At 39.7% G+C, this 16,045-nt stretch overlaps 1 protein-coding gene across 1 annotated transcript; it reads left to right on the top strand.

The window, feature by feature from the left end:
* Nucleotides 1–1,365: 1,365 nt before the first annotated feature.
* Nucleotides 1,366–11,828, top strand: rnmt (RNA (guanine-7-) methyltransferase). The gene is made up of 11 exons (XM_085346350.1): nt 1,366–1,403; nt 3,141–3,278; nt 5,223–5,352; nt 7,400–7,525; nt 9,220–9,335; nt 9,481–9,662; nt 10,193–10,357; nt 10,449–10,566; nt 11,098–11,196; nt 11,551–11,584; nt 11,756–11,828. The coding sequence occupies exons 2-11, from the start codon at nt 3,141–3,143 to the stop codon at nt 11,791–11,793; spliced, it is 1,146 nt and encodes a 381-aa protein (XP_085202476.1). The 5' UTR covers nt 1,366–1,403; the 3' UTR covers nt 11,794–11,828.
* Nucleotides 11,829–16,045: the final 4,217 nt, after the last annotated feature.

Raw genomic sequence — 16,045 nt, 5'->3', positions numbered from 1 at the left:
CCAGCCCATTGTTCCTTCAGTGGGCTGGTTTCAGTCATTATGCAAATGTACTGTTTATAAGATTGGGGAAACCTGCAGTCAGCTGAGACTGAAGAAGTCACTTGGATGAGTGACGAAACGTTTCTCCCACAAACCGCTACGTCCAGATGAACAGAATCAACTTTTGGAGATATCAGGGCTGCAGCTTAAAGAGTAAAGCGTGTCACAAACTATATACATTTTTTTCTTATTAATTTAACGGAGCTTAACTACAGTCAGAGACTTCCGTGTCCAAATGATGGTGGCTTAACAGATGACTGGGTAAGTACAGATAAAGTGCTGGGGGAAACTGCTATGAAGGTGTTTGTAGTATCCTTTGGACAGAAGAAAGAGGGCAAGGAGAACTGGTGGAGGAATAAGGAAGTACAGGGAACTATTCAAAGGAAAAAAGTGGCATCATTAGGGAGATGAAAAAAGGAAATGGCAATGGCCTGTATTTGTATAGCGCTTTACTAGTCCTTAAGGACCCCAAAGTGCTTTACACATCCAGTCATCCATCCATTCACACACAGGTGATGGCAAGCTACATTGTAGCCACAGCCACCCTGGAGCGCACTGACAGAGGCGAGGCTGCCGGACACTGACGCCACCGGGCGGCAAATTGCTGAACATTTTCTTTGATTTTGAAAAAAACTTTCTGTTTGGCTTTACAGAAAACTGTACAGATCTACAAAAGTAGCCTGATAAGGCCTATATAATTGACCTGATTATTATTATGGCTAAGTTCTATATACATAAGTGTAGTGTGTGTGGCGCTTAAACAATCCAGCCCTTTAAACTGCTCTTTGCATAGATTTTAAGAAGTTACAAATTTTATTCATTTTTGTTTGACTTGTTTTTACTAAGCAGATTGCAACATTCTTGAGTATTACCAAAAATTGCAATTTACAAGAGTGTTGTACCAGCACATGCAAAGCAGACACTTTCCATGCGCGATGGTTTCTTTGTGCGCTCGTTGGATTTAAGTGCGAGGAAATTAATCGCACCGCGAAATGAAATTATTTTCGGATAAAAAATTTTTGCGCATTTATTAAGGCATAACTATAACTCCATACATTTTGTAGAGGTCATAGGAGAAGCTGTGACAGTTTGTCCTGAAACAACAACAGATATCTCCACGCTTTGAGTTTAATCTCGAAATTTCGACTTTATTCTCAAAATGATCAATAATATTTTTGTCTTAATGTGACCCAAATACTCATTCACACATCAGGTATATGCATTCATGTAATGTTTAACAAACACTTTCAATTTAAAAAAACAAAACAAAAAACAAAACCCACCGACTCTCTGGTGTGACGCAAATATGACGTGCACAAACCCGGAAGCGGCTGAAAGCGCACGCGTCTTTCTCGCGGAGCACAGTGAGTTATTTTTCTCTAAAACTTTGGTCGTTAATTCAAGTTAGTCTCGGTGTTATCCATTAGATTAGTATCGACTGGAATATCACATTCAGCCACTGTGCTAGCTGTTTCCGGTTCATCTCTGAACACACACCGACATCTGTTAGCTCTTAGCAGCCGCGGCTAACGGTCAGTTTACAGTCAGTAGCAGCTTCTGGTCACTGATGGAAGGTGAGAGTGAGCAGCTTTGGGTCGTATCCGATTTTAACCTGGTCACATCCAGATTTAACCCGTTTTATCCACGGAGTAAAAAGAGTCAAATAGCGCCTTAAAGTTTCAGAAGGAAACGCATCCTCGACCCCTTTAGTCTCATTGCTTCAGTAAACACTCGAGTCCTGTTTGTGACTCTGCAATATTAAATCCTGTGACGGCACACTGCACAAATACTCGTCTTTTTTTGCACAGAGGCCGGGGGGTGGAAGGAAGGAAAACCGCAAAGGAGGTTCATAGATGTAGTGAAGGAGGACATGCAGAGGGAGATTAAGGCAGATGAGCCGCTGTAGAGTCCCCTGGGGAGCAGCGAAAACAAGAAGGCGGCAGGCTTACTGCATCCTACAGTTTTCCAAACCAAATTAGTACAAAGGTGGAAGTAAGCACACACCACCAAAGAACATCACCCATCAATTTAACTTAGGTCAGGCCCAGGGTAGCATCAATATGTGACCCAGTGGCCATACAACAGTCTGCCCTGAAACAGTCCTGCATCCATCACTGTAAACTGCATTACAACATGGTGACAACCCAGTTTAACCTGCACTTACAGTTCTATGTAACCTTTGAAATTCCATCCATCCATCCATTCGCTTCCGCTTATCCTTTTCAGGGTCGCGGGGGGCGCTGGAGCCTATCCCAGCTGTCATAGGGCGAGAGGCGGGGTACACCCTGGACAGGTCGCCAGTCTGTCGCAGGGCTAACACACAGGGACAGACAACCATTCGCACTCACATTCATTCGCACATTCACACCTAGTGACAATTTGGATTTTCCAATTAACCTATCCCCACAAGCTGCATGTCTTTGGACGGTGGGAGGAAGCCGGAGTACCCGGAGGGAACCCACGCAAACACGGGGAGAACATGCAAACTCCACACAGAAAGACCCCGGCCTGGTGTTGGAATTGAACTCAGGACCTTCTTGCTGTGCGGCAACAGTGCTAACCACCGTGCCACCTTTGAAATTTTTGTTTTTAATTAGTTTGATTGACCCAACATGTAGGCTTTAAATTTCCAACTTCTGAAAGGTCACTGAGCAGTTTTATCATTAAAAAGGTTAAATCAAGTTCCAAATGATATCAGATTGTTAAGACAGATACCTCTATTTGGTGATCTGAAAATGCAATATTTTAGTCAATTGATGTTTTTTTTTTTAACAAAACTTAAAACTTTCTTTAACATATCTCTAATATTTATTATGTGTAGTTATTTATGAGAAATTTCATTATAGAAAACTCCGATACCAATCAGGACCATCAGACTGTAGCGCATAAGCAGTGATTAATACATTGTAGTTTTTGACATCATAATGTATTACTCTCCCTTTCGGATATAACGGGTTATTAAAAAAGGTAAATGGATCACGTTCGGCATTGTTCAGTCAAGCTGACATCACTAATTCTCAATAAACTCAACATAAAGCTTCATCAGCTCAAACTGATATTGTTTTTCTCTCTCCTCCTCTTCCTCCTCTTTTTTTTCTTAGATGGAGCTTCAGTCTCGTCAGACAGAAACGATGGAGGAGGCAACACAGACCAGAGGAGCTCAGCAAGAAGAGAACTCGGGGATGAAGAGGAAGCATGTTGAAGATGAAGAAGAGAAGATGTCACCTAGCAAGAAGCAGGTTGTCAAGTTCATTTTTTTTATATTTCTTTAAAGCAGTTGTCTGAAGGCTCTTCATGTTGTGAGATGAAGTCTCGGTTTGATGTGAGAGGATCAGACAGCACTTTTAAAACTATTTGCTAAAAATATATATAGTTTAGAAGTTTAGGATAATTTGGAAAACATTTGTAAACTCAGCGAACAACCTAACATATTTAAAAACTCAAATGTCTTCAGTGTTTTACGGTCTGTACTTTACAATATAAAGCACCTTGAAGCAACTTTTGCTCTGATTTGGCGCATGAAAATAAAATTGGACTGAACTTGCTATGCTATTCTGTGAGACTGCCTGAGGGAAAACATGCATAATGTTAAGAGTATCAGTTAACCTTAGTGTGTGAAGAGGACTCTGTTAGATTGAATTGATTCAAACCACTACAGCGCAGTACCTTTAACACCTACAGCATGCTCTAATCGCTGTAATAAAATATTATTGTTAACAATATTCAGTGTTGGGGAGTAACGGAATACATGTACCGCCGTTACGTATTTAAAATACAAAATATGAGTAACTGTATTCCGTTACAGTTACCGTTTAAAAGGGTGGTATTCAGAATACAGTTACTTTGTTGAAATAAATGGATTACACTGCGGTACTTTCCTGTTTCATTTTGTCGCGGGTCAGGACTGTTTGGGTTTTGTTTGACAGCTACGTTCTGTTGTTCCAGGCGGCAGCGTTACGGTTGCCATGGTTACAGGGCGACGCTCTCTCTCTCTCTGCGACTGTGTGTTTCCTGGGTGAGAGAGCGCCTTTTCGTTGTTGTGCTAAGCTAACAGGCAGAATGCTACAAGCATAGCTCTAAAGAATGTAGCATCATGGCCAGTGTAGTCCGTGCTGCAGGGAGAATGGACTGCCATACACATTATGGGTCTGTGAGCGCGAGGAGGGAGAGAGAAAAAGGGGAGTGGAAAGGTACGAGTTGTCATCGAGGAAAAACGGGAGCTGGAAGCATGTAAATATAATAATAACCACTTCAGCCAAGAAGAGTGCCTGACGAGCCCAGTTGTAAGTAAGCTATTAAGACTCGACTGTACACCGTGTTCGTGTTTTCCTCCGAAAACAATAAGTTCCGTTGGAGCAGTCTTTCAACGCCTCTCTCTGTCTGTCGCAAGAAAAGTTGACCCACACAACAAAGTAAAGCTAGTTTTCGGCTACGAGCCGACAGGGACCCCGCCGTATTAGTCAGAGGTCCCTTTACTACAGTTCGGAGTCGCGGACCTTCAGTAATAGTAATAAATCACACAGCAATAGTACATTCACGTTGTTGTAAAAAGCACGATAATATATTAAGTAATCCAAAGTATTCAGAATACGTTACTGTCATTGAGTAACGTAACGGAATACGTTACAGAATACATTTTGGGGCATGTATTCTGTATTCTGTAATGGAATACATTTTAAAAGTAACCTTCCCAACACTGACAATATTGAATAAAGGACTGAGGCCTAGCAGGAAAGGCACAGAATGAGTCCACCCTCAGAGGCCATAAGACACAAAGTTTGTAACTTTCACTAAAGCTGTTTCTGTACTGTGATGATCTCTGAAACCTGACTGAAACTTTTAGTTAAACCATCCCTCTGCAGATGATCAGTTAGCTGTTTTACATCTACTCTTTCAAGAATGTTTGAGATAAAAGGTCAAGTGGCGGCTTTAAGTAACAGTTTAACTACTGCCAGCTTGAAGAGATGGGTTGATCATATTTAAGATTTATAATTTTTGGACTTCTTTGAGCAGTCTTGTAGGAACGAGGTTTGATTGACACGTTGTTGATTTGGAGGAAGTTATTATTCAAGTTAATTCGGAAAGATCAGGCAGACAAAAACAATCTAAATATTTATCAGCAGGTATTAAAGCTGCTGTGAGGCTGTCTTCCTTATTAGTGATCCCTATAATTGATCTCTCAGGTGCTTGATCACGGTGTGAAGGTGGCAAGTCACTACAACCAGCTGCAGGAAGTTGGCCGGGCAGCTCGTAGCAGAAGCCGAATCTTCTTCATGAGGAACTTCAACAACTGGCTGAAGAGTGTTCTAATTGGTAACTGGCTTCTGATCAACACACCACACTTCCTCAGTTTTAACATATCCATAGTGATCTGTAAGCAATTAACACCCATCCGGCAATCGCATGCATAATAACATGAGAGCGTAGTTTTGTTTTTGTTTATTTTTTGCTATAAGTTGTCTCTAGGGCCAAACATCAGATCCAACATTTAGAAAGCTGATTATCAGAACAAAATGACAATGCAGTGATATTTATCCAGCGAGTATAATACCAGTCACTAATACAGATTATTGGCCTTTTATGTTTTATTTGGCAGCCTGTTGTCGTCATGCTGATTAATGACCTTCATCCTTTAAAAAAAGTGTTTTATAAATGATCAGAAACTTTTAAAAAACAGATTTAATAGATTTAACTAAAATAAATGGTTAAACCTTGCAAAGGGGCTGGTGTAAACTTTTTACAGGAAGCCAGTTTATTGTTTTTATTTTCACATGGACCAGAGAACTCGTCCATTTTCTACAGTTTTATCGAACAGAGAAAGGGACTGATTATTTTATTTAAAAAGGTTTGCCTTTATGTTTCACCTGTGCCTTGTATGAACATAGAGGTGACTGTAGTTTAGGAGGTCATCTACTAATCATAAGGCTGTTGATTCCAAAACTGGCTGCTCCAGTTTGTGTGCCAAGATGTCCTTGGGCAAGATGCTGAACCATGACTTTCATGGGAGTGTGACGCTGTGTATGAATGTTAGATTAAATGCACTTACAAGCACTTTTTTCTATGTCTATGATTGGTGTGAATGGATGAGACATGTTATATGAAACACTTTGAGTGCTCGAGTAGAAAAAGACTATAAAAGGACGCTTTTCTATTTGCCATCCTGTAACACAAAGGACCGACGCAGACAGCATTGTAAGTTGAGTGATTGTTGTATCTTTAGTAGTCTTTTTTTGCTTTTGGTATGACTCTTCTATTACTCCCATTTTCAGTATTTCAGCCAATTCCTTCTGAGCAATTTGTCTTGTGTGTTCAAGTATCTGGTAGTGAATGCACCATCACACTAGAGTGTGCTACAAAACGGTGCTCTGTGAGACTGGTACAACCAGACAAAACGATGTTGCACTGCAGCACCATCCACTCTCTGGGCCTGTGCAAGATGGTCATCACAACGGAAGGAGGTGGAAATGATAGAATTTGATACCGCTGGTCCCAACTCATCTCTTTCCTTCACCAGGCTCACCAGAGAAGCAATTTCAGCCTATCTTTGAGCAGGTTGAGGTGATAAATCTTAGATTTAGGCACTGCTGACGTGCCTGGAGCAAATTCTCATGATAACCTTCTCCTTATCCTCATGAATTAACTTACGAATCATGGATTCTGTCTTACTTAGCAGTTCCACCAGCCTGTCAGTCTGAAGGTCATAGATGCTGGCCAAACAAAACTTAATACCCAGTAATTAGTACAGTTCTTTTAGTGTGTGAGTCATGAACAAGGTGGTTAGTCAGGAAATTGCATTGTATAATCCTCCAGAATAATACAAAGGTTGACACTCAGAGCAGGGCATGCACTATTTGGACACCCCCCACCCCCCCCACACACTATTTGAACCTGCTGCTCCACCCCTCCATTGCAGCTGAGCCACAAACCACCCTCTCAGTAAAGGTGTAGCCTAGTTGTTTTTTTTTTTTAAGGTAAATAATAAAAGTCATCCTTTGTGATGATAATAAATAATTATTACCTTCACCTCCTCTGAGTCTCTCCTCCATGGTGTGCTGGAGCTGGTCATTCTGGTTCTGCTCATGAACCAGATCTCTGAGTGATCCTCTTGAACTGAACTAGGACTACCATCACCAGCTACAGTCCAACACTGGGGGAAGAATAATTTTTATTCCGAGTCTACTGGACTGTATTTTAACCATTTTTATAAACTTTTTACTTTTTATTCTTTCACCATTTAATAATTATTTATATTTTTTTTCTGATTTTACCTATTTTCTTTCTGCAGCACCTTGTGTGGAAGCAACTTTAAAAATAAAATATTTACATCCTCTTACAGTTTAGTGTCTTTTTCTATTGACAGGTGAGATCTTGGAGCAGGTAAGAGGGGCGGGATCTCAGCAGGTGTCTGTGTTGGACCTTGGTTGTGGAAAAGGAGGAGACCTACTGAAGTGGAGAAGAGGAGGAATCGATCACCTGGTCTGTGCAGGTATTGATTCATTGATTTTTATGGTTTATGAAACTTGACATCACATTTCTACAGACTCTTTTCATGCCTATACAGCTTTAAGGACTGTAAAGGACCAGCAGTAAAATCTTCCTCTACAGACGCACCTCATCCTGCTGTTTAACCTGAAACAGTCAATGTTAACTTTGTGTAAAATCAAACCTGCCTGCCAACCATCCATCCATCCATCCATCCATCTGTCCATCCATCCATCCATCCTCCCTCTTCTGTTTGACTGGGTCGTTCTTCACATGAGCACAGACGACAGTCAGGACCCTTTCCCCAATCTGAAGGCGTAGGGAAACAACACTCTCGCTCACAAAAACCCCCAGGGGACAGGAGCAAACTGAGGGCATACAAAAATACCCACCGCCTGTCTGCCTCTTTCTCAGTAAGAGAAAGAGGCAGGTGCCGTCCCTCACTGACTGGGACAGAGTCCAGATTCTCTCCAGGACACTGGTTCCAGTTCCCAAACTGTGCAATGACGTGACCCCAACTATATCTAGTCAGTGTCCCTAAACCTCACACTCTAGCTCAGGCTCCTTCCAAACCAGAGAGGACAGGTTCCACATCTCTGTAGCCAGCTTTGATAGCTGGGTATCGGGCTATCAGGGCCCTCGCCCTTGACTGCCACCTGACACACAATATACCTGACCCCGACGGTATCTGCTACAGGTAGTGGGCCCAAGGCGTGGCCACCAGCTGCTCTTTGTCAAGCTCCCTACCAAGCCTGGCTTCAGGGTGAGGAGAAATAACCCTGGAGTAACCCAATCTTGCACAGGTTACTCAGGTGTCTTGCTCTTTTTTTTCTCATGGGGGTCCAATGAATTGCTTTCATCCAGGACCAATTTGCCTTGGGAGAGACCTACCAGGGGACAAAGAAAAGGATAGCTGCTGGGACTACTGGGGCACACAAACCTCTCCATAGCAGTAAAGTGGTGGCATTGAATTGAAATGAATTATGTCAAACATCACAGAGATCAAATGAGAGCACCTGCCACAAAATCTCACCTATGTATGAGCTAATACTTGTGCTTCACTTTTGACTTAAGTAACTGGCACTCGGTCCTCTATAACTGGTCATCACGTCAATTCAGTTCAGTGTTATTTACATTGGATTAAAAAAAATGCGTTTTATATTTACTTAGAATTTTTTCTAAGTAAATATATTTCTACAGATGCCATTGACATGAAATGTCACATGAAATGGAGCAATCCACTCAATGATTCCAAGAAAGCTGTGTACCAGGTTTTAGATGTGTCCTTGATAAACACAGCTAGGCCTGATAATGAACTAATCATTTGATTCAGATGTGTTGACCCAGGTTGAGATCTTAAACCTGAAGGACACCAGCCCCTGAGGCCTGGAGATGGACACCCCTGCTGTATACTCTAAGCTTATGTACTGTTATTCAGTTCATAAGCACAAACGACAGTCAGAACCTTCTCATCCACCACCGAAAACATACTGGAAACAAACTGAGGGGATACAAAAATACCCACCCCTGCACCCAGCTGCAACCGTACCTCCTGGGGGCGGTGGATCGACTGGAGGGTGGCCCATATCATCTCTTGCCTCTATAACTGCCCCTCAGCTCAAAAGGCATTACAATTGAGATTAATTGTTGCATGTTGCTGGAGATTTTTGATGATTAAACATAGATGTTTATTTTCAGATATTGCAGGGGTTTCTGTGGAACAATGTCAGATTCGTTATGACGAGATGAAAAAAAAGAGTCACCGTAACGAGAAAATCTTCACTGCTGAATTCATCACAGCAGACTGTTCAAAGGTAGACCTGCAGCACACAAAAAATAAGTCGAGTATTCTGTGATAAAAGTGAATATATAAAATCAGAATTAAGAAGAAAATAAAAGTGAGGTTTTTCTCAGTCTGGATTGTTTGATTTGTTACTGACCTTTTATCTCTACCTACAGGAGTTGTTGTCAGAGAAACTGGATGATGCTGAGCTTATGTTCGACATCTGCAGCTGTCAGTTTGTGTATCATTACTCATTTGAGAGTGAGCAGAAGGCTAATATGATGCTGAGAAATGCCTGTGAGCGTCTTAAACCTGGAGGGTACTTCATCGGTACAACGCCAGATGCCTTTGAACTTGTGTAAGATAAACAATTAAGTGTAATGAAAGGCGCTTTTTTATGGTAAATTGTTTATAGTCACATCTGTCCACATGTCAGGTGGACAACCTTCTTCACCTAAGCCACATGATCCTATTAGGTGAAGCAGGTTGTCCACCTGGTGTTGGAGCTATGAAAACTCCAAGTATTAAGATAAGCTTAATACTTGGAGTTTTTATAGCCTTTTTCCATTAGTACCGTCTCTGTGTAGCTTGGCTCAACCGGACTTTGTCACTTTTCATTATAAACGAGTACCATGTAATGTGCGTGGGGTCATTACAGCAAGGATCTGAGGCTGGATCGCCTCAGATCGCCCTGAACCTCAGCCAAATAGGTACTAAAAAAGTACCTGGTGCCAGGTACGACCACCTAATGAAAAACCTTAAAACTGAGTCAAGCTGCGCTAAGCCGACCCTATTAGAGACATTTTGAAATGTTCAGATGTAAAGACTGAATCACTGAGTCAGTATCTGCTTCATCTTCACTCTTTTCCTTGCCCCCCCCCCCAACAGTAAACGTTTGGAGGCATCTGATTCGCTGTCATTTGGTAATGAGGTTTTCAAAGTGACCTTTCAGTCCAAAGGTTCCTACCCTCTGTTCGGATGTCAGTATCACTTTAACCTCGAGGAAGTCGTCAACGTTCCAGAGTTCCTCGTCTACTTTCCTCTCTTTGAACAGTAAGAGTACTCACAGTAACATCTGCTTGTGTACTCTGAATTTCCTATAAAAATATTTCATGATACTCTGTTTCCACTTCTTATGTCCCAGCATGGCGAAGCAGTACAATATGCAGCTGGTGCTGAAACAAAGATTTGCGGATTTCTTTGAGGAGAAGGTGAAGAAGGAGAATCATCGCAGCCTCATGATGAAGATGATGGCTCTGGAGGTAGAATATTAATTAAAACTGACATACTGACTATGATTTCTCAGTTCATTTTTCTTATTTTTACAATAATGATGTGACCAGAAGACAAACTAGATATGGACTTAACACAACATTTAAGCATGTTATTTTTGGACACAGATCCAAATGGTGACAAATTAAAGGAAAGGACCCACTTATCCTTTCAGTGAGGCATCTCACCTTCTCAAGCCTTAAGAATAGCTTCACTCCTCTGCACACAGTGGATGAACTGTTTTTTTTTCTTTTTTGTTTGCTGTGTTAAAAAAAAAGTTCACTGCTTTACTGTTTTGCTAGATGTGTGGCGATATTTTGCTCCAATAAATCCACACAAACATTAGTGTGGTCCTGTGTCTTGTGGATAAATAGAACAATTCATCTCATAGTAGTGTTTGATCAGAGGATAAAGAAAACACATCAGAACCAGCAGAATCTGTCACTGTAGCTCAGAGGTCCAGGTTTTGCTTTTAACCTGTCACTACTTACTATCTTTTTAAGAGTTTGTTTTGCTTTCAGCCATTTCCCAGTGAGGATGGTCTTCAAGCCTCAGACAGTGCAGAGGAATACTGTCATGCTAAAGAGCACTGTGACCGAGCCGACGTCAGAACTCCCCTGGTAAGCGTGCTCAGATGGTAAATGTTAAATGGACCGGTTTTTATAGCGCTTTTCTCTACTTTCTCTACTCTACTTGAGCACTCAAGTGCTTTATGCCACATGTCTCATTCACACATTCACACACATGCATTCAAGCACTTTTTAACATTAACACATGGATGCATCAGGAGCAGCTTCGGTTTCAGTATCTCGCCCAAGTGTATATATAGCATGCGATTGAAGAACCAACCTCTCCATTCGTAGATGAGCGACCACGTCTACCCCCACAGCTCAGTTTAAAAAAAAACAAACCTAAAACAGTTTCAGGTGTTCGGCCCAGTTTTACAACATTTGTCTGTATTTCCATGTGTGCAGGGAACGCTGAGCAGATCTGAGTGGGAAGCTACCAGTAAGTCTGATCATCTCCATCAGCTGTTTACATGACACATTTAAACTGATGCTTGTAAAAACATTTCAGTATTGTTGTCTTTGATCTACTTTTAAAATATGTATTCATATGTGGGCCCATTGATCTACAAACTGTTGATCACTAAAACCCTCATCTGTCTTTGCTCTGCAGGTATCTACCTGGTGTTTGTGTTCCAGAAGATGTCCTGATGCTGCGCTCATCTGCTGCTGTTTGTCTCACTGTTCTTCAGCTCATATTTGTGTTTCTGTTGCTTTAAGTCATTTTTGATAAGAAATGATTGTTTTGTTTGTAAATTAAACAAAACTTCTGTCAAACTTTTTTGTGTATTGTTCTTCTGAATTATGGAAAAAAGCGTGTATTTTTCTGGATTACAGGATAGTTACAATAAACAGAATTTACAGCCATTTAATGCAAACAGATTATTATACTGTAGCTCTACTTATGTTGATGGGTAAATTGGTTATTTTTGATTTGTTAATCTTTTAGTTTGGCTTAAAATTTAATTTTTTTTTCATTGTCTAATGTAACTCTGAAATTTGTTCTGTTGCATTTCCAAAGTGCAAAATGTAACTGGCAGATTAAACCCCGTTTCCCTCCCCTTTGTGATTCCTCTGGTATTCATTGAACCTCTGTTAAGTTTATGACAGGCACAGATTTGAGTATTGTGGATGAAACAAACTGTTAAGGATCAGTTTATTCTCACCTAAAAACCTGGACCTGAACCTATAACATATGAACGAAAGTACTGGGCCATTTACAGCTACACTTATTCATAAAGCACTTTATAACAGCCACAGCGACACAGTACTGCACACTGAAGCTGAATAATAAAAATGCATAACATACAAATAGCCAGTTAAAAAGGTAAGATAACTAAGAGAAAAACGGAGTCTTGCTGGGGTAGAAAGCCGAAGAATAAAAGTGGGTTGTAAGACATGTTATAAAATTTGGCAGTGAAGGGGTTTCTCTAATGTACAAGGGCAAGTTATTCCATAATTTAGGAGCAACAACAGAGAACTCCCTGCTCTCTCTGAGCTTCTTCTTGGATCTCAATACTTCCAGAAGCAGCTGGTCAGTTGACCTCTGCTCTCTTTTGCAAGTTCCTTCTAAGAGTTGTGCAGCAGCATTCTGAATCAGTTGCAGATGTGAGAGTAATGACGGACTGACTCCCACATAAAATGAATTATAATAATCCAAATGCAATGAAATAACTTCAGTAATAATAGGTTTAAAATATACTTCGGGGGTGCAAAGTTTTTGTGCTGTTGTTAATAAAAGAGATTTGGAATGTTTGTGACTTTACACACTTGAGCCTCAGCATGCAGTGACCCACTTACGTGGTCTGAGACATCATGGCTTAGCTGCTGTGTCCTAAATGGTTCCACTTTGCAATAACAGCACTTACAGGTGTTCCCAGAACATTTAGGACGGACGAAACTGAACCGACTTGTTGCAACAGCAGCATCTTGTTATAGTGCTACACTTAAATTCAGTTAGCTCTTTGGAACAAGCTATTCTTTCACAAATGTCTGTAAAGGCAGACTGGAGGTGTTGGATTTTATGCACCTGTGATCATGGGACCGAGGCTGTGTTAACGTTTGAACACTTCTCTGCATATATGTGTATCCTGTATACGGTTATCCAGCAGTTATTTATGATAAGATAAGATAAGATAAGATAAGATAAGATAACCTTTATTAGTCCCACACGTGGGAAATTTGTTTTGTCACAGCAGGAAGTGGGCAGTGCAAAAGTTATGACGCAAAAATTAGAATACAATAAGAATAAATACAGTACACAGCTGTACAGAATAGAATAAAATAATATACTATATACAGTAGAATAAAATAGAATAAAAAATATACAATAAGATAAAAATAGAATACGAATGCTATATACAACTGAGTAAAAATACAACGATGCCAGAAAAGATTATTGCACTTAGTGTTATTGCACATGTGTGGATGTGTGTGTTTGTTCAGTTAAAGTCTTATACTTACATGGATTCTTTTTTTGTTATTCTCTTTTTATTAAACAACCTATATAAACACAAATAATCCAAAATAAACATATAATCAAGAACAGACGTAAATAATAAAAAAAAAATTAAAAAAAATAAAAATAAGAAAAACAGACGGGTGTACCCTCTAGTGTGTATGTACTCGCACACACATATTCACTCACACACCCATATTCTTAAGCATACATACACATACCTACTTACATATGTGTTCACTTGTAGTCTCATACATACTAACATATACATATAAACACATAACGATTCAGAAATGTGGCATATATAGTTACAGAGATTCAAACAAGATCGGGTCTCCTTAACCGGATGTAGTGTTTCCATTTACCCCAAATTTCACTAAATATATCAAACTGGAGTCTTTTAATGAAGGTAATTCTTTCCATTTTAAACATCCCATGTACAGTCTCATGCCAATCACCCAGTGATGGAATTTTCACACTAAGCCATTTCTTGGTAATAATTTTACGGGCAGCCAAACTCAGGATACCATACAACTGCTTAGACATTTTATCTACATTTACTGAGTATAAATATCCAAACAAAAGTTCGTCCCAATTAAAGGGAAGCTGCATACCAAAAATAATCTGCAACTCAGAGTGGATCAATACCCAAAAAATGTTGATCCTTGGGCAAGACCAGAACAGATGAAAATGTTTTACTCCTTGGGCCCCACAATTTCTCCAGCAATTAGAGTGATTAAAATAATGTTTACTTTGTGCAGGGGTAATAAAAAACCTACAGATACTCTTCCAACCGTAACATCTCCATGTATTAGAACTAGAAATTCTCCACTGAAAAGCGCACTGCTCATACCAAATGTCATCTGATATTGCTATATTTGTTTCATTTTCCCATTTTTTTTTGATGTAGGTAGTATTCCACTTCTTAACCTCTTGTATACCCTTGTACAATCTTGAAATCACCTTAAGGCCTGTGTCAGCCTGATAAGCCTTGACAAATATACTCAGAACAGGTAAAGAAAAAAGATCTGTTCTCTTAGGTATAAAATTATATAGATGATGCCTAATTTGTAAGAACCTAAAAAAGTCCGTTTTACTTAACTGGTATTGATCTTTTATTGATTGGAAGTCCCTAAGAATTCCCTTATCGTAAAACATAAACCTTGTCCAGACCATTTTTTATATCTTACGTCTAATTCATTAGGTAAAAAATCACTGTCAAAAGCGCACCATCTTAAAATCCTAACCTCTTCAATCCAATCATTCTTATTAAGAAATTGTAACCAGAGTTTTAAAGGTAGGTTAATCCATTGGTTTCCTTGATGAATTTGTTTTTTAATAAGTGTCACATCCCCTAGAATTGCCTGAATTGGAGAATCTTTTAAGGTCACTGTTTCTAGTTCTTTCCATCTCGCTTGATAATCTACATTACACCAACACACTAATGTCCTCAATTGAGCAGAAATATAATAGTCTTTCAAACATGGGAACCCCAACCCTCCTTTGTCTTTAGCCAACTGAATAGTTTGGTACTTAATCCGTGGTTTTTTCCCCTGCCATATAAACCTAGAGATTATTTTGTCCCATTCCCGAAATTGTTTGTCAGTTATTTCTACAGGGAGTGTTTGGAATAGGTAGAGCATCCTGGGCAAGATATTCATTTTAACTGTATCTATACGTGATTCAAAATTTAAAAATGGTAATAAATTCCATCTTTTAATATCCTCATTTATTTTATAACTTAAAGGATTAAAGTTTGCATTGTATATCTTAGACAGATCTTTAGTAATATTTACTCCAAGATACTTCATCTGCTCCGTTTCCCATTTCAAATTGGCTTTAGCCTTAATTTCATAATTGGGCTCATAGTTAAAAGTTAATATCTGAGTCTTCGATATATTTAGTTTATAACCTGATATTGAACTAAAGATCTCCAGAAGTGACAATAGCTTGGGGAAAGTAGTGTTTGGATTTGTCAAATAAATCAAAATATCGTCAGCAAACAAGGAAATCTTATGCTCTCGACCCCTAATCTTGACTCCAGTAATAGTATTGCTTTGTATTACACTTTGACTCAGGGCCTCTATGAAGAGAGCAAAGAGTGAGGGGCTTAGAGGACAACCCTGACGTGTCCCTCTCTGTAGGTTAAAAACATTTGAAAGCGCCCCGTTAACTTTGATTCTTGCCTTTGGTGATTTATATAATGCTTGTATAATCCTGATAAACGATTGATGGAATCCGAATTTATCCATGACTTTGTATAAAAATTCCCAATTAACCCGATCGAAGGCCTTTTCTGCATCTAAGCTCGTAAGGACCATCTGAATTTTATTTTTCCTAACATAATCAATAACGTGTAGTGTTCGGCGAACATTATCTTGCGTTTGTCTCTGCTTAATAAAACCAGTCTGATCCAAACTAATTATCTGAACAAGAATATTTTCA

This window comes from Diplotaxodon limnothrissa, linkage group LG22 (assembly GCF_057381915.1).
Source record: "Diplotaxodon limnothrissa isolate DT_005_m linkage group LG22, D_limnothrissa_male_GT1.1, whole genome shotgun sequence".
NCBI classification, from domain to species: Eukaryota; Metazoa; Chordata; class Actinopteri; order Cichliformes; family Cichlidae; genus Diplotaxodon; species Diplotaxodon limnothrissa.
The sequence above is the reverse complement of the archived record's forward strand: the minus strand, read 5'-3'. Positions and strand labels throughout refer to the sequence as shown.